General features: G+C 41.5%; 1 protein-coding gene across 6 annotated transcripts in view; it reads left to right on the top strand.

Annotated features, from left to right (window-relative positions):
- Positions 1 to 16712, top strand: part of ADCY10 (adenylate cyclase 10) — a 90091-nt gene extending 73379 nt beyond the window's left edge. For all 6 annotated transcript variants that reach the window (XM_015125126.3, XM_015125132.3, XM_015125139.3 and 3 more), the window contains 7 exons: positions 918 to 1122; positions 1201 to 1297; positions 2642 to 2757; positions 3623 to 3740; positions 7541 to 7736; positions 15208 to 15396; positions 16332 to 16712. In XM_015125126.3, coding sequence (XP_014980612.2) covers positions 918 to 1122; positions 1201 to 1297; positions 2642 to 2757; positions 3623 to 3740; positions 7541 to 7736; positions 15208 to 15396; positions 16332 to 16493 — 1083 coding nt within the window. In that variant the 3' untranslated portion in view covers positions 16494 to 16712. The remainder of the gene's footprint in view (positions 1 to 917; positions 1123 to 1200; positions 1298 to 2641; positions 2758 to 3622; positions 3741 to 7540; positions 7737 to 15207; positions 15397 to 16331) is intronic.
- Positions 16713 to 18289: the final 1577 nt, after the last annotated feature.

Genomic DNA, 18289 nt, shown 5'->3' with positions numbered 1-18289 from the left:
GGAACTCCTGAGCTTAAGCAATCCTCCTGCCTCAGCCTCCTGAAGTGCTGGGATTATAGATGTGAGCCACTGCACCTGACCTCCAAATTAGGTTTAAAACTAGTCCTTGGCCAGGCGCGGTGGCTCAAGCCTGTAATCCCAGCACTTTGGGAGGCCAAGATGGGCGGATCACGAATTCAGGAGATCGAGACCATCCTGGCTAACACGGTGAAACCTCGTCTCTACTAAAAAATACAAAAAACTAGCTGGGCGAGGTGGCGGGCGCCTGTAGTTCCAGCTACTCGGGAGGCTGAGGCAGGAGAATGGCATAAACCCAGGAGGCGGAGCTTGCAGTGAGCTGAGATCTGGCCACTGCACCCCAGCCTGGGTGACAGAGCCAGACTCCATCTCAAAAAAAAACAAAACAAAACAAAAAAAAACCAACTAGTCCTTATTTAAAAAAAAAAAAAATCCAAACAAACCAAACCAACCTTTCTTTCTTTTTTGTTAAATTACAAAAGTTATACATGCTTGTTATAACAAACACCACAGAGGTGCATAAAGTAAAATCTCTCCTCCCACCCCCAACAAATAGGTAACAATTGTTTACACTTTGGAGTGTATCCTTGCAGACTTTTTGCTCTGCAATTATACATCTAATATGTAAGCTATTGCTTTTATTTTTCATAGAAATTAAAATGTTTCTATTTCATTTAAGGACTACATGGGCAAGGGGACATCAAGCTTATCCTGAATGACTCAATAAACAGGTAGCAGAAACCCAATATGATTTCTGTATCTAAGCCCATGGCTTTGGCCAAATGTCCAGCTCTATTCCCAAGCTTAATAAACAAACGTTTACTGGCAGACATTGAGTGATGTTCCTGAGCTTTCTGCTTTGCATTCTACCTCAGTCTTCCTCCACTCTGCCATTTCAGATCATTAAGGCTTACCTAGACTATTCGCTATACCACCACCTGGCTGGTTACCAAGGTGTGTGGTTCAAATATGAAGTCATGGCCATGGAGCAGATCTTCAACCTCCCCCTGAAAGGCGAGGGCATTGAAATCGTGGCATACGTGGCCGAGACACTGGTCTTCAACAAGTTCATAATGGGACACCTGGACTTGGCCATTGAGTTAGGTAAGGGCTGGCTGGGCAAGATGGGACATGAGGATACAAGGAATGCCCCACAGTATACTGGAATTGTTTTCTTCCCAGGCTCCCGAGCCCTTCAGATGTGGGCACTGCTCCAGAATACCAACCAACACTATCTGTCCCTCTGCAGACTTAGCAGATGTCTCCTTCTGAATAGCAGGTATTTACCTTAAAGCATTTTCCAAAATTAGGGGGAGGAGGCCATATTATTGAATATTCTGGGTTCAACTTTAGCCTGGTTGTAGGGTGGGGAAGGGAGTAGAGTTTGATGTAACTGATAATTGTCGTCCTTTTTTCTTTTTTCAGACAGAGTCTTGCTCTGTCTCCCAGGCTGGAGTGCAGTAGTGCGATCTCGGCTCGCTGCAACCTCTGCCTTCTGGGTTTAAGCAAGTCTCCTGCCTCAATCTCCCACATAGCTGGGATTATAGGCACGTGCCACCACACCCAGATCATTTTTGTATTTTTTAGTAGAGAGGTGTTTTCACCCTGTTGGCCAGGCTAGTCTTGAACTCCTGACCTCAAGTCATCTCAGCCTCCCAAAGTGCTGGGATTACAGGCATGAGCCACTGCTCCAGGCCTTGTCTTTTTTTTTTTTTTTTTTTTAAACAGAATTCTTTGCCATGCATCATCTCTAATCTGGTTGCTCCGGCCAGTGATCAGAGGGTAGTCAGACAGTCATCCCAGCTGTGGGAATCGGGCCTCCACTACTATCAGGTGGGGACAAAGGGAAAGGTCTTCCAGGGAGGCAAATGGCCAGAGAATAGCAACCAGGACTAGAGGCCAAGGTCAATTTGTTCTGACTCTGGTCACCCTGATATAGAGGACCCAGGAAAGAACAGTTTGAAAAAAGAGCCAATTTGAGATTGAGGTTTTAGTCCTGGGTAGGGGTGTGTTTGAAGTCTGTTTAAGAGGTATATTTGCTTCCAAATTACTGAGAAGGACCAAGAATAGACCAGGAAGGGACTTTACTGAACTTCATCCTATCTACTGCTTTTTTCATTCAATGGCTTTGGGGGTACAAATGGTTTTCGGTTACATAGATGAATTTTATGGAGGTGAATTCTGAGATTTTAGTGCACCTGTCACCTGAGCAGTGTACGCATACCCAATATGCAGTCTTTTATCCCTCACTTCTCACTTCCCTCCTCCCCTCCCCCCCATCCCCAAAGTCCATTATATCCACCGCTTTTTTTTTTCCCCCCCGAGACGGAGTTTCGCTCTTTTGCCCAGGCTGGAGTGCAGTGGTATGATATTGGCTCACTGCAACCTCTGCCTTCCGGTTTCAAGCGATTCTCCTGCCTCAGCCTCCCAAGTAGCTGGGATTACAGGCGCCTGCCACCGTGCCCAGCTAATTTTTGTATTTTTAGTAAAGACAAGGTTTCACCATGTTGGCCAGGCTGGTCTCAAACTCCTGACCTCATGATCCACATGCTTCAGCCTCCCAAAGTGCTGGGATTACAATATCCACTGCTTTTTAGTGGCCACTACCTTTTCTTTTCTATAGATACCCACAATTGATCCAGGTGCTGGGGCGGCTGTGGGAGCTTTCTGAAACACAGGAACACGTCTTAAGCAAGGCATTTTTCTATTTTATCTGCTTGGACATCCTGCTTTATTCTGGTAAGTGTGGGTTTGGAATGTAAAAGAACTTGGGGGTGTGGCACCTGTGCTGGTGTGGTGTGGCAGCTCTCAGGTTGGGGCTTTGGGACCATTAGGTTTCTGGCTGGGTGGACTTACAGGGCAGGGATGGAGAGAGGCTGGTGGTGTGAGCTGAAGCACTGTCTAGCAGGTGCCGAAACTGTAAAGGCACGGCAACAAGGAGAATTAAGTCTGAAGGAACCTGATGGATATGAGCTGCCAGTTGAACTGTCAGATCAATTTGCACCTAAGTGATAGTGGCTGACTGTCTTACTATGTGCCTCTTACTAGGGGTTTTTAACTTTTAGCAGGATGTACTTAGAGACTTCATGCTTTAGAATGAAGGACTAGATTGCTTGAGGTGAGAGTTCCAGGCTGGTAGCTATTGGTGATTTGGAAAATAAGTTCTTTCCTGATAACTTCAAGTGACACCAAGTAGGTCACTTGAAGTGTACACACTAAACCACAGGAACCAATCTGGGAATTGCTTTCCCCACACATGATCTTGAAAGGGGATGCAGACATTGCCACCAACAAAGGAAGCATGTGTGGGGAGACAGAGAAGTCCTAGACTGCATTAAGGCCAGGAAGGATTAGTTTAAGCCCCACACCTGCCTGGTCCGTACTGTGGAACTGCAGTATATATCCATAACACTCCCCAATAGCTCGGACTCAGCAAACGCACGGCGATCCAGTCATGAGGTTGTTGCAATCCACGGGACGCTTTGGATTCATACAATAATCAGAGGCTACTCTCCCTGCAGTGGGCAATTCAACTGAGAGCGATTAGGCTAGAAAGATGATCACCCACACCTACCAACAACTCTCACCCATTCCTCTCTCTTAGGTTTTGTTTATAGAACATTTGAAGAATGTTTGGAATTTGTATACCAATACGAAGACAACAGAATCCTCAAGTTCCAGAGTGGACTCCTCCTGGGACTTTATTCTTCTGTAGCTATCTGGTAACAATGTGTGGCGTATCACTAAATTCCCAAAGTGAAAATGTTGAATCCCAAGGAAGAGTTCTTCAAAAATCTTTTAGAAAGTATTCATAATTTATACCTGAGACAGCTTAAAGGTGTCAGAGGATATTTACACTGAGAGACATGTTAGGGATCAATTAGTTCATCCCCCTTGGCCAAGAACAGAAAAGTAAAGTTGTCTCAATTACATTCCATGCAATAAACATTTATTGCAAACATATCATGTTGTGGTGATACAGGGATAAATAAGAAAAGACTGCTTTCTTCGGAGGGGTGCTGGGGTTTGAGGAAGACTAATGAATAGTACCACTTGCCCACCCCAGCATCTGCCCATATCTAATCACATGGATTGATAAAGCCAATGTTGGAAGACATGGCTTATATCTTCATGAAAGTGGGCTTCATAATATCGAGCCCTGGAATTAGACTTAACCAACTCAGCAGCAGGCAGTTCTGGAAAACTGTAGGTCTACTCACATGGAGGCAGGCCTCTTGTAGCAAAGAGATCACACTCCCTGTTGGCTTCACTGGCTCTCAAGACAGAGAGAGACACAGACGGAGTTATACTTGCCCAATTCCTCTCCCAAATCACCAGCAAGATCTCTCCTTATCATTGAAGGGGCAAGTGAAGCAGGGAAAGAGTTCTGGTGCTTTGCACCAAATAGAGGCCCCTCACATGGAGGGAAATTTCAGGAGTGAGGAAGAGGCATTCTCCTCACACCCCATTAACTCATTAAGCATAAGGCTTAATCACTTTAACCTATTACGTTTTTAACTCAGTTAAGCATGTAGCTATTACGGTCATACCCTTTAGAAAGGAGATGAACGCTAGGGTTCTAAAATGGGTCAGAACAAAACATTCATTAAATTATTTCCATGACTATCCCCAAGACTGAAAATCACCCCGTTATTTTATTTCCTATCTTAATTAAATTATATGCAACCATATGGTCTAGCAGAGGTTTGTGATGAGACTAAATGACAATATGAAGACATTCCTATATAAAATGCCACAAGCTTGAACAGCTCCAAATTTGAATAGAAATCCTCCCCTTCCTTCTTTCTGAGACAGTCTTGCTATGTCACCCAGGTTGGAGTGCTGTGGTGCAGTCACGGATCACTGCAGCCTCACCTTCCCAGGCTCAAGTGATCCAAACACCTCAGCTTCCTGAGTAGCTGGAGCTGCAGGCACATCCACCACACCTGGCTAATTTTAATTTTTTGTAGAGATGGGATTTCGTGATGTTGCCCAGGCTGGTCTCCAACTCTTGGGCTCAGGTGATCCGTCTACCTCAGCCTCCCCAAATGCTGGGATTACAGGCATGGGCCACTGCACCTGGCCAGAAATCCCCTCTTATAAAATTAATGGGAGGCTGGGCGCAGTGGCTCACGCCTGTAACCACAGCACTTTGGGAGGCCGAGGCAGGTGGATCACCTGAGGTCGGGAGTTCAAGACTGGCCTGACCAACATGCAGAAACCTCGTCTCTACTAAAAATACAAAATTAGCTGGGCCTGGTGGCACATGCCTATAATCCCAGCTACTAGGGAGGCTGAGGCAGGAGAATTGCTTGAACCTGGGAGGCGGAGGTTGCGGTGAGCCGAGATCGTGCCATTGCACTCCAGCCTGGGCAACAAGAGTGAAACTCCACCTCAGAAAAAAAAAGAAAAAAAAAAAATTAATGGGGAAAAAATTAAAATCCAAAAATTAATTACTCTTGCCAATTAAAGTTCAAAATCTAATAACTTACCAATGTGAGTTAAAGGTTAAGAAATCTAAAGTCCAAAAATCATCCAAATTTATTTTTCTTGTCTGTCTCAGCAGGAGAGTTTCTTTTTTCTTTTTTCTTTTTTTTTTTTTTTATTATACTTTAAGTTCTAGGGTACATGTGCACAACGTGCAGGTTTCTTACATATGTATACATGTGCCATGCTGGTGTGCTGCACCCATTAACTCGTCATTTACATTAGGTATATCTCCTAATGCTATCCCTCCCCCCTCCCCACAATAGGCCCTGGTGTGTGATGTTCCCCTTCCTGTGTCCAAGTGATCTTGTTGTTCAATTCCCACCTATGAGTGAGAACATGTGGTGTTTGGTTTTCTCTTCTTGCAATAGTTTGCTGAGAATGATGGTTTCCAGCTGCATCCATGTCCCTACAAAGGACACGAACTCATCCTTTTTTATGGCTGCATAGTATTCCATGGTGTATATGTGCCACATTTTCTTAATCCAGTCTGTCACTGATGGACATTTGGGTTGATTCCAAGTCTTTGCTATTGTGAATAGTGCCGCAATAAACATACATGTGCATATGTCTTTATAGCAGCATGATTTATAATCCTTTGGGTATATACCCAGTAATGGGATGGCTGGGTCAAATGGTATTTCTAGTTTTAGATTCATGAGGAATCGCCACACTGTCTTCCACAATGGTTGAACTAGTTTACAGTCCCACCAACAGTGTAAAAGTGTACCTATTTCTCCACATCCTCTCCAGCACCTGTTGTTTCCTGATTTTTTTAATGATTGCCATTCTAACTGGTGTGAGGTGGTATCTCATTGTGGTTTTGATTTTCAGCAGGAGAGTTTTTTAAACAGCTGTGTCCTAGGCCAATGCTGCTCAGACTTTAGTGGGCATAAAAATCACCTGGAGAGCTTGTTAACTCAGAGATGCCACACCCCCAGAGCCTGTCTGATTCAGTAGACCTGGACTGAACCAGAGAACCTGCATTAATGAAAACCCAGGTGATACTGATGATGCCAGTCTGTGGACCACGTTTTGAGCAGTACTGGCCTAAATCATTTCTCTTTGGTATTGCAACAATTTCTTCAAGCCCCAGAATCTACAGCTCTAAGTGTCTGATCTCCCTCACTTTTTTTTTTTTTTTTTTTTTTTTTTGAGACGGAGTCTTGCTCTGTCACCCAGGCTGGAGTGCAGTGGCCGGATCTCAGCTCACTGCAAGCTCTGCCTCCCGGGTTTACGCCATTCTCCTGCCTCAGCCTCCTGAGTAGCTGGGACTACAGGCGCCCGCCACCTCGCCCGGCTATTTTTTTGTATTTTTTAGTAGAGACGGGGTTTCACCGTGTTAGCCGGGATCGTCTCTCGATCTCCTGACCTCGTGATCCGCCCATCTCGGCCTCCCAAAGTGCTGGGATTACAGGCTTGAGCCACCGCGCCCGGCCTCTCCCTCACTTTTTATTTGAAAAAGCCAAAGTGGCTGGGCATGGTGGCTCAGCCTGTAATCCCAGCACTTTGGGAGGCTAAGGTGGGTGGATCACCTGAGGTCAGGTGTTCAAGACCAGCCTAGCCAACATGGTGAAACCCCGTCTCTACTTAAAATACAAAAAATTAGCTGGGCGTGGTGGTACGCACCTGTAATCCCAGCTACTCGGGAGGCTGAGGCAGGAGAATCGATTGAACCCAGGAGGTAGAGGTTGCAGTGAGCCGAGATCCTGCCATTGCACTCCAGACTGGGGGACAAGAGCAAGACTTTGTCTCAAAACAAAACAAAACCAAAGCCAAACAGTTCAATGGTGGCTAATATTACCTGGGTGTTTCCAAGGATTCTATTCATCTCAAGTCATCAAAAAAATCTGATTTCCTTACTCTGTATCAGATAATTTCCTGCTTTTTTAGGGAGAGTGAAGCAGGGGTAGGCAGGAGACTACACACTTCCAGAGACCCAGTAAAGGAAGCTGCACATCCAGAGAGCCATTTCAGAAAGCCAGCCTATTCCATGGGTGATACTGATTTTTCTTATTCTTTTGTGGTAATGCAGGTATGCCAGACTTCAGGAATGGGACAACTTTTACATATTTTCCAATAGAGCTAAAAATCTTTTGCCAAGAAGAACCATGACACCTATTTATTGTGACGGAATATCTAGGTACATGGAGGGGCAAATTCTTCACCTTCAAAAACAAATCAAAGAACAGTCAGACAATGCCCAAGCCAGTGGGGAGGAGCTACTCAAGGTGAGGCCTATTCTCCAGCTTCCAGTATAAAATACACCTTAAATGGATCTCTATCTACTTCCTGTGCTAATTATTTTCTCATTATAGAATTCATATGTTTATAAAAATAGAAGTTTTTGAAGGCACTTCCCCAAAGAAAGAAAATATAAATTGCAAATAACCTTACTACTTAAAGTACTTTTTGTATATTGAGATCCCACTTGTCAAGTATTTTTCTGTGTGTGTGCATGCACATTTCTCTATTTTGTAATTTGCTATTAAATATATTATGAATAATTTCCTGTCATTAAATTATTTTTCACATCACGATTTAAAAGGAAGCATGGTATTTTATCTTACAGATATACGATTGCATGACCTAATTATTCTTGGATAGAACTTTTCTGTATGATTTTATTGCTATTGCTATGATAAAGCATCCTGGTAGACAAATCATTCCACACAATTTTAACAATTCAAATATGTATTAAGCATATTAATACAAGAGTGCTGGGGTGCAAGAGTGAGCAAATTAAACACTCCAAGAGTTTACAGCCTGACATGGGCAAGCCCCCTAAGAGAATAAAGGGCTAAATCTCTGGTGTTGGGTTGACGTGTTTGCCTTGTTCTTGTAAACACGGAGCACCGGTGTATTAGTTTTCTATTGCTCTGTCACTCATTACCACAAATTAACAGCTTAAAACAACACCCACTTCTTGACAGAGCCTCACTCTGTTACCCAGGCTGGAGTACAGTGGCGCAATCTCGACTCACTGCAACCTCTGCCTCCCGGGTTTCTCGTATCTCAGCCCCCCAAGTAGCTGGGATTACAGGCACGTGCCACCATGCCTGGCTAATTTTTGTATTTTTAGTAGAGATGGGGTTTCACCATGTTAGCCAGGCTGGTCTTGAACTCTTGACCTCAAGTGATCCACCCACCTCAGCCTTTCAAAGTGCTGGGATTACAGTGAGCCACCATGCCAGGCCCAAAACAACACCCACTTCTTAACTTACAGTTTGGCGGGTCTGAAGCCTGGGTGGTCTGGTCCAGGATCTCTGCTTAGGAGATGTATTTACATAGGCAGACATAATTGAATAATTGAACACATTGTTGCTGTTGTTATTTTGAACAAACTGTCATCTGTTAGAATAAGAAAAGGAAAATTTTTATTTTACCTCCACTTACTCTTTCTTCAATGCTTGCTTTCTTTATGTAGATCTAAGTTTCTGAACTATGTATTTTCCTTCTCTCTAAAGAATTTCTTTAACATTTCTTGCAAGTCAGGGCTATTAGCAACAACTTCCTTCAATTTCAGTTTGAGAAGTCTTCATTTTGTCCTCAATTTTGAAGGATAATTTCACTGGGTAAAGAATTCTAGGGATTTTTTTCCTGTCAACAGGTCATGGCACTGTCTTCTTGCTCGCATGGTTTCTGAGGAAAAGTGAAAGGCAATTCTTCTTTTGTTGTTGTTGTTCATCTATAGAAGTCCCTTGGGCTTCTTTAAAAATTGTTTTTCTCTTTTTTTCTGAAATGGAGTCACTCTGTCACCCAGGCTGGAGTGCAGTGGCGTGATCTTGAGTCACTGCAACCTCCACCTCCTGGGTTCAGGCAATTCTATTCTCCTGCCACAGTCTCCTGAGCAGCTGGGATTACAGGCGCCTGCCAACAGGCCTGACTAATTTTTGTATTTTTAGTAGAGACAGGGTTTTACCATGTTGACCAGTCTGGTCTTGAACTCCTGACTTCAAGTGACCTGCCCACCTCCACCTCCCAAAGTGCTGGGATTACAGGTGTGAGCCACCCTGCCCAACCTAAAATTTTTTGTTTATCTTTGATTTTCTGTAGTTTACAAATTATATGCCTATGTGTTGGGGTTTTGGGGCATATGTCCTACATGGTGTTCTGCGAGCTTCCTGGATCTCTGGTTTGGTGTTTGACCTTAATTTGGAAAACATTTCAGTCTTTCTTGTTTCAAATATTTCTGATGTGTCCTTTCTTTCTTCTCCTTCTGATATTTCTATTATGCATCTAGTATACTGTTTGTACTTATCCCACAATCCTTGGATATTCTGTTATGGTTTTTCTTTTCTAGTCTTTGTTCTCTTAGCTTTTCAGTTTTGTGGATTTCCATTGATATCCCCTTGAACTCAGATTCTTTCCTCAGCTGGGTCATGTCTACTAATAAGCCTATCAAAGGCATTCTTCATTTCTCTTACAGTGTTTTTGAACTCTAGCATTTATTTTTTGTTCTTTCTTAGGATTTCCATCTCTCTGCTTATATAGCTCTTACATGCTCTCTACTTTATTCATTAGAGCTTTTAGCATATTAATCATAGTTATTTTAAATTCCCAGTCTGATCATTTCAACATCCCTGTCATGTCTGGTTCTGACTTGTGTTTTCAAACTGTGTTTTTGCCTTTTAGTATGCCTTGTAATTTTTCTTGATAGCCAGATATGATGTACCAGGTAAAAAGACTTTGTCTAAATAGGTCTTTAGTAATGTGATGGTAAGGTGTGAGGAGAGGGAAAGCATTCTACAGTCCTATGATTAGGTCTGAGTGTTTTAGTGAGCCTGTTCCTCTGGACTAAGAACTTCACAAATGCTTTTCAGTCCCTTTTTCCTTAAGTGGGACATAATGGCTAGAGCTGGGTTTAGTTGGGTATTCCTCTTCCCCAAGATCAGTTAGGCTCTAATAAAACTAACCAGAGGTTAGGCTCTGGTTACAGAGTTTCTCCTGAGGGCAAACCTTGTTAAGAAGAACAGAGTACTCTGGCGTGTTTCAAAATGGTTCCTTTTCCTCTTCCTCTGCTGAAAGAATGAGGGATTTTTTTTCCTCCAATATTTACTGAGAGATCCTGGCTGAGCTTCTGGAGGTAAAACACACAAAACTGTGGGGGCTCATCTGAAAGTGTTTGGGGTTTTTTTGGTCTAATTTTTGTTGTTGTTGTTGTTGTTGTTGTTGGACACAGAGTCTCACTCTGTTGCCCCGGTAGGAGTGCAATGGCGAGATCTCGGCTCACTGCAAACTCCGTCTCCCAGGTTCAAGTGATTCTCGTGTCTCAGCCTCCTGAATAGCTGGGATTAGAGGCACCCGCCATCATGCCTGGCTAATTTTTGTATTTTTGTAGAGATGGGGTTTTACCATGTTGGCCAGGCTGGTCCTGAACTCCTGACCTCAGGTGATCTGACGACCTTGGCCTCCCTAAGTGCTGGGATTATAGGTGTGAGCTATCATGCCTGGCCTAATTTTTTTTTATTGTGATCCAAATACACATAGCATAAAACTTAACATCTTAATCATGTTTAAGTATGCAGTTCAGTGGTATTAAATACATTTATAATGTTGTGTATCCATGTCTGCCCTCCATCTCCATAACTCTCTTCATCTTGTAAAATAGAAACTCTATACCCATTAAGTGTATGTTTGTTAGATTTAGTTGGTTTATTGTGTTGTCTAAGTCCTCTATGTCTTATCTTTTGTATAATTGTTCTATCCATTACTATTAGTGAAGTCTCCAACTACTATTACAGAACTGTTTATTTCTACCTTCAATTTTGTCAGTTTTTGCTTCATATATACTGATCTTATTATTAGATGCATAAATGTTTGTAATTGTTATATTTTTATTTTAAAAATATAATTATAAAACATACATTTTTGTAATTGTTATATATATTTTGCTGTATTTAAATTTTTATTAATATATAATATTGTCTCTTGTAAGTTTCTTTCTGATTTAAAGTTTATTTTGTCTGACAGTAGTATAGCCACCCTTATCCTCTTTGGGTTACTATTTGTATAAAGTATCTTTTTCTATCTTCTCACTCTCTATCTATTTGTACAAGTCTTGGGATCTAAAGTGAGTCTCTTTTAGTATATAATTAGGTCATGTTTTTAAAAAATCCACTCTGCCAACTTGCTTTTTTTTGTTGTTGTTGAGAGTTTAATTCAATTACATTTAAAGTAATTACTTGATAAAGAGGGACTTGTGTGTATCATTTTGCTATTTGTTTTCAATATGCCTTACAGCTTTTTCATTCCTCATTTCCTGAACTAGTCTTATTTTGCATTTAATTTTTCATAGTGAAACATTTAAGTTCTTTCCCTATTTTCTTTTGTATATATTCTATAGCTATTTTCCTTATGGTTACCATGAGGATTACATTTAGCATCCTAAAGTTAACTTCAGTAATGCCCAAAGAACTCCACTCCTTTAGTAGTTTCCCACCCCTTTCAGTTGTTGATGTCACAGAATTACATTCCCAAAACATAAATGAATAATTATTTTAAATGATTAGTCTCTTCAATTATGTAGAAAACAAAATGTGGAGTTACAACCCAAAGTTACAATAATACTAGCTTTTGGGCTACTAAATTTTTTTTTTTTTTTTTTTTTGAGACAGAGTCTTGCTCTGTCGCCCAGGTTGGGGTGCAGTGGCCGGATCTCAGCTCACTGCAAGCTCCGCCTCCCGGGTTTAGACCATTCTCCTGCCACAGCCTCCCGAGTAGCTGGGACTACAGGCGCCCGCCACCTCGCCCGGCTAGTTTTTTGTATTTTTTAGTAGAGACGGGGTTTCACCGTGTTAGCCAGGATGGTCTCGATCTCCTGACCTCGTGATCCGCCCGTCTCGGCCTCCCAAAGTGCTGGGATTACAGGCTTGAGCCACCGCGTCCGGCCTTGGGCTACTAAATTTTAAAAACGTATTAATCTCTTAAAAATGTAGAAAACAAAACAAGTTACAAACTATTATTACAATAACACTTAATTGTCCATGTATTTACCTTTGTTGAGATCTTTATTTCTTCTTAGAGCTTTGACTGTCCTTTCATTTTACCCTACAGGGCTCCTTTAGGCATTTCTCTTTTTTCTTTCTTTTCTTTTTTTTTTCTTTCTTTTTTTTAAGGCATGGGCATTTTTTGGAAGAAAGTCCTGGTGGTAATTAACTTTGTTTTTGATTGTCTGGGAATGTCTTAATTTCTCCCTTATCTTTGAAGGACACTTTTGCTGAATAGAAGACTCTTGGTTGACAGGGTTTTCTCTTTTAACATTTTGAATGTATTGGCTCACTGCCTTCTGACCTCTAAATTTTCTGATGAGAAATCTGCTGGTGATCTTATTGAAGATGTATGTGATTAGTTGCTTCTCTCACTGCTTTCAAGTTTCGTGTCTTTCACTTTTCAAAAGTGATTATATTTGTCTCAGTGTGTATCTCTTTGAGTTCATCTTACCTGGAGTTTGTTGAACTTCTTGGATGTTTATATTCATGTCTTTTACCAAATTTGGAAAGTTTTCAACCATTATTTCTTCAAATATTCTTTCTAGTCCTTTCTCTCTCTCTCTTCTTCTTCAGGGATGTCCACAATGCGTTTATTGGTTCACTTCTTGGTGTTCCACAGGTCCCTTAGGCTCTGCTAACTTTTCTTCAATCTTTTTTCTTTCTGTTCCTCAGACTCAATAATTTCCATTGTCATGTCTTCAAGTTTGCTGCCTGTTTAACCCTGCCTTTGAATCCCTCTAGTGGTTTTTTTTTTTTTTTTTTTTTTATTTTACTTATTGCACTTTTTACCTCCAGAATTTCTTTTTGGTATACTTTTAGGTTTTCTGTCACTTTACTGATATTTCCATTATTTTCATACATCAATTACTTGACTTTATCCACATTTTCCTTTAGTTCTTTGATTATCTTTAGAGTTGTTTAAAAATCTTTGTGTGGGATATCTGCCATTAGTTCTTTTTCAGGGACAGTTTCTCTTGATATTGTTTTCCCTCTTGCGATGAGCCATGCTTTCCTGTTTCTTGGTATGCCTTTTTGTTATTGCTGTTGAAAACTAGACCTTTGAATCTAATAATATGATAGCTCTGGATATCAAATTCTCCCTCTTCCCGAGTTTTCTGGGTTTTGTTGTTGTTTTTGTTTTTTATTGTTGTAGGCTGTCTCTATGCCAAGGATCAGCCTGAGGTGCAAACTTAAGGCCTTCCCAGATCTTTTCTGAGCCTGTGCCTTTCCCTAGGCATGCACAGTCACTTTCTAATTTTCCTTTTATAGGCAGTTGCTTTTGAACGTCCTAGTATTTAAGGTCTAGCTGTCAAGGTGGTGGAGGGTGGGTGGAGAGAAAAAGTTGGGGGAGGAAAGGGCAATAGCCCTTTAAATCCCCTGGAAGTCACTTCAACTGGAGTGGGAGGGGCTTGCAATGATGGGGAGAGGTGCAACAATGACTGCCTACCTCTTCCATCAGAAGCAGCCATCGGTGATCAGAGCACAGATTCCTGATATCTCAGACAGGGTCCTTTGTGCCCACCCTTGTTACCACAAGTTGTGTGCAGGTTCTTCAGGAGCATGTGCACAACTGTCTGCCACAGGTTTTGAGGCTGGGGGACAGGGAGCTGTTCTAAGAGCTGAAACTGAAATTAATCTCAGTTTACCATCCAAGCCTTCCTCTGGCATTTACAAGCCTTCAGTAGACTCCGGAGTTCTAAAATAGTTACATTCTGACAGATTCTGCCAGTGTAATGATAGTCTAGGTGGGGCTACAGATAGTTGGTACTTCCTACTCTGCCGTCTTTCCAGAATCCTCTTTTCCCAAGAGTTTTTAACTCCTAGACCAGTCCACTCTGAGTTTCTAGCAATTCATCAATTACAGTTCAGGTTTTCCTAGCCTGGCACTGGTTCCCACAGTGGTTTCCACTGGTGAGTCTCCATCTGTTTGTCTCTCCAGTCTTAGGGGCAGCAGTTTGCCCCATGTTCTCACTTCTCTTATGGATCCAAGAATAGTTGTTGATCTTCCAGTCTGTTCAGCTTTATTTATTTATTTATTTTTGAGATGGAGTCTCGCTCTGTCACAAGGCTGGAGTTCAGTGGCGCAATCTTGGCTCACTGCAACTTCTGCCTCCCTGGTTCAAGCAATTCTCCTGCCTCAGCCTCCTGAATAGCTGGGACCACAGTCACACACCACTACGCCCACCTAATTTTTATATTTTTAGTAGAGACAGGGTTTCACCATGTTGACCAGGATGGTCTCTATCTCTTGACCTTCTGATCTGCCCACCTCGGCCTCCCAAAGTGCTAGCATTGCAGGCGTGAGCCACTGTGCCTGGCCTGTTCAGCTTTTTACTTGTTTCTAGGACCAAGTGGTTATTTACAAGCTCCCTACATGCAAAAATGGCCAATTTTTGTTCCTAATTTTTCAACAATTAACTTGTACTGCCTGAATAATTATAATAATCAAAATAATTTTTAAAAAAGTAATTGTAGAGAAGTAATGATTGGATCTTTCAGGTCAATTCCTGATCTCAGTGGACCATGGGGGCTACTCCACCAGACATTTATTATCTTATCTCCAATACCTACTGTGTATGTCTCTATAATGTATTTTCTCACTTGATCGCTTAAATCCTTGAAATGTTCCCAAATCATCTGTGAAGGAAATAACTTATAGTCAAGGACCCCTGTTTGATTCTAATATACTGTTGTGGGTTTTTTCCTTTAGAACTTGGAGAATCTGGTGGCTCAAAATACCATTGGCCCTGTCTTTTGCCCAAGGCTCTACCACCTGATGGCTTACATCTGTATATTGATGGGAGATGGGCAGAAATGTGGCGTCTTCCTGAACACAGCCTTGCGACTCTCTGAAACACAGGGGAATATGCTGGAGAAATGCTGGCTGAACATGAGTAAAGTATGTATCATCAGCTAGCAAACTGGGGTGGGAGATGCTCACCCACATGAAGAAGCCCGGAAGCCCACTGCCTGGTTAGGTTTCCCCAGGCCTGGAAGGTCTTAGTCTATCCAGGCTGCCGTAACAAAATATCTTAGACTGGGTCGTTGATAAACAATGGAAATTTACTGCTCAGTTTTGGAAGCTGGAAGTCCAAGATCAAGGCTCTGGAGATTCTCTGTCTGGTGAGGTTCCATTCCTCACAGATGGTGCCTTTTGCTGTGTCCTCACATGTCAGAAGGATGGAAAAGGAAAATTTGCTCCCTCCAGCCCTTTTATAAGGGTGCGAATTCTATCCATGAGGGCAGAGCCCTCATGACCTAATTACCTCCCCAAGGCCCAACTCTTAATATCATTACCTTGGGGGTTAATTTTCAACATATGAATTTCAGGGGATGCCAACATTCAGACCATAGCAGTCACAATAGGCCTTTCTGGATTCTTACCAGAAAGAGTGACATGTCCATATTTTAGGTTTGTGAGCTTCCTCTTCACCTTTAAGTTCTCATGGTCTCTCTCCCTCATCCAAATCCCCCTTAGCATGCCTTTCTCTGCCCTTCTTTGTGGCCACTTTCCACTTTGTGTTACATCTGTCTGCATGTCTTTCCTCTCCTTCAGAATGTGAACTCTTTGACAACAAAAACCACACTTAGTGCCTAGCACAGAGCCTTATACTCAGTTTTGTTGAATAAGTGAATGAATGTATGAGTATACGTGTTTATTTAAAGAGGGCTGTGTCAGTATCCTAGTTTGGACAGCAAGATTCATTTTTTTTCTATGGGTTCACATGGTTTTGAAAGCTCAAAGATATTTTGCCTTGTTTGATATTGCACTAACCTTGACTACGAAAGTCAAGAAACACTAATGATTTCTTTGTTCTGTTTCTTTCCTCTCAGGAATGGTGGTACTCAACCTCTGAGTTAAAAGAAGAACAATGGTTTCAGACGATCTTGAGTCTCCCATCATGGGAAAAAATTGTAGCAGGCAGGGTAAACATTCAGGATCTTCAAAAAAACAAATTCCAGATGAGAGCTAATACCGTGGACAATCATTTCTAACATGTCAAAGAAAAAAGATTTTAGTAAGCACTATGTCCTTGTGATTATCTATTATTGACCTTTCTCCGTGGCTGGCCCGCTCCAGGTTCCTACATAATCTCTTCTGTTACAGACACAGAACCAGACATGTTGATTTCTTCTCTTTCTGGAGGGTCTAAAAGGGTCAGGAGTGTCATGGTTTACTTCCTCCTAATGTTACAAAAAATTGCTTTTACCATTCATGTTGTTTTAGCTTGACCTGTTTATTTCAGCCCATGCAAAACTGTATCATATTAGAAATTATTAATCTCAAGATGGTATGACATCATGTGTTACAAAAGACATGTTTCTAGTTAGTATATTAACTGAAAATACTTATTTTTAAATGTCCAATTGTTAAGTCTTTTGGAGGCAGCACAATATTACAAATAGCAAACATTTGTCATGGTCTACAAAGACAGAATTAGAAAAGATACATGTTTGTAGGGCCTGACTGCAGCTTCCAAAGCCAGGGGGATGTCTTAGCCCCTCTAACCACATGCATCAAATATCAAATAAAATTTTAATATCAGATAAATGTTTAATATAAAATAAAGATCAAGTTTTAAACATTAAAATATTAATAATTTTTACATGGGTATATTTTACATATTTAGAGTTTGCATTTTTTTATATTTAAGAAATAACAAATTCATTCTTCATCATTTCCCAGATGCAAAAGCAAGGCTGGGCATTTTTTCTCCTAATCACATAACTGAGTTCCACAAAGGAGGTTGGACAGAACCAGATGATACCACGAGGTTAGCCACAGAGGCGTGGTGGCCTGGCATGGAGCGAAGAGCTCCAACCTAAGAAATCGGAACATTATGTTCTAACATGAGCTCTGCCATAAGCACAGTTTATTCCTGCCTGATACATATATCCTGCCTGATCCACATAACCTCCCTATGTTAGTGCACATTTGTGAATATTGAATAAGATAGTGAAGGTTAAAAAGTGTTGAAAATTATAATGTGCCATACAAATAAAAACAAACTAATATTAGATGACTGATTTTAAAATAAACACATCAAATACTGAACTTCGATTAAGTATTGTCCCCTTCAAAGCTGTCATCCTGGAAGTTGCATGCTCGCCCCATGCTGCAATATAGTAATCCCTTGCTTTCTACTTGCCTTATTTTGTACTTTATTCATTCTCTCACTTATTCACCCCACTACCATTTTCCAACTCATTACTGTATACTAATCCCTGATTAAGTGCTGGAGATTAAGATATAAAAACATGAAGGACACAATTCTTGACCTCAGCAGGCTCACATGTCCAATAGAAAAAACAGATGCACATGTAAACCTCACTGAGCCCATTCTACTGTAAGATAATAGAGCTGTGTTCAAATTCTGCATGGTGGAAGGAGAGACACATACAAAACCTGGACATCTTGAAGACTCAGCTGAACAGCTCTGAGTTCAGATTCATTTCGATTACATTGTCATAATAAGCTAATGCCTTAATCATAACAAATCCTTACATTTGTGCAACTCTTTATAGATACAGAGAGTTCTGGGACCTGCTCTTATCTTCTCCCTGCAAACCCTGAACAGTGAGAATGGCAGATGCTTTGGCTTGGCTGAGATAATCTGGCCAGTAAGTGGCTGAACTGGAGCCTAAATCCAGAAATTGTGTGCCCTTGTCCAGGCATATTCAAGTCCACTTTTTCTGGCTCTCTGTCTGTGCTTCTGTAAGCCATCAGGAAACAGTGTTTTCTGTCTTAAAAATTGCTCTGACCATCTAAAGATTCAAGTTCCCTTTAGCTT

Source organism: Macaca mulatta, chromosome 1 (genome assembly GCF_049350105.2).
Source record: "Macaca mulatta isolate MMU2019108-1 chromosome 1, T2T-MMU8v2.0, whole genome shotgun sequence".
In the NCBI taxonomy this organism is placed as follows: Eukaryota; Metazoa; Chordata; class Mammalia; order Primates; family Cercopithecidae; genus Macaca; species Macaca mulatta.
The sequence above is the reverse complement of the archived record's forward strand: the minus strand, read 5'-3'. Positions and strand labels throughout refer to the sequence as shown.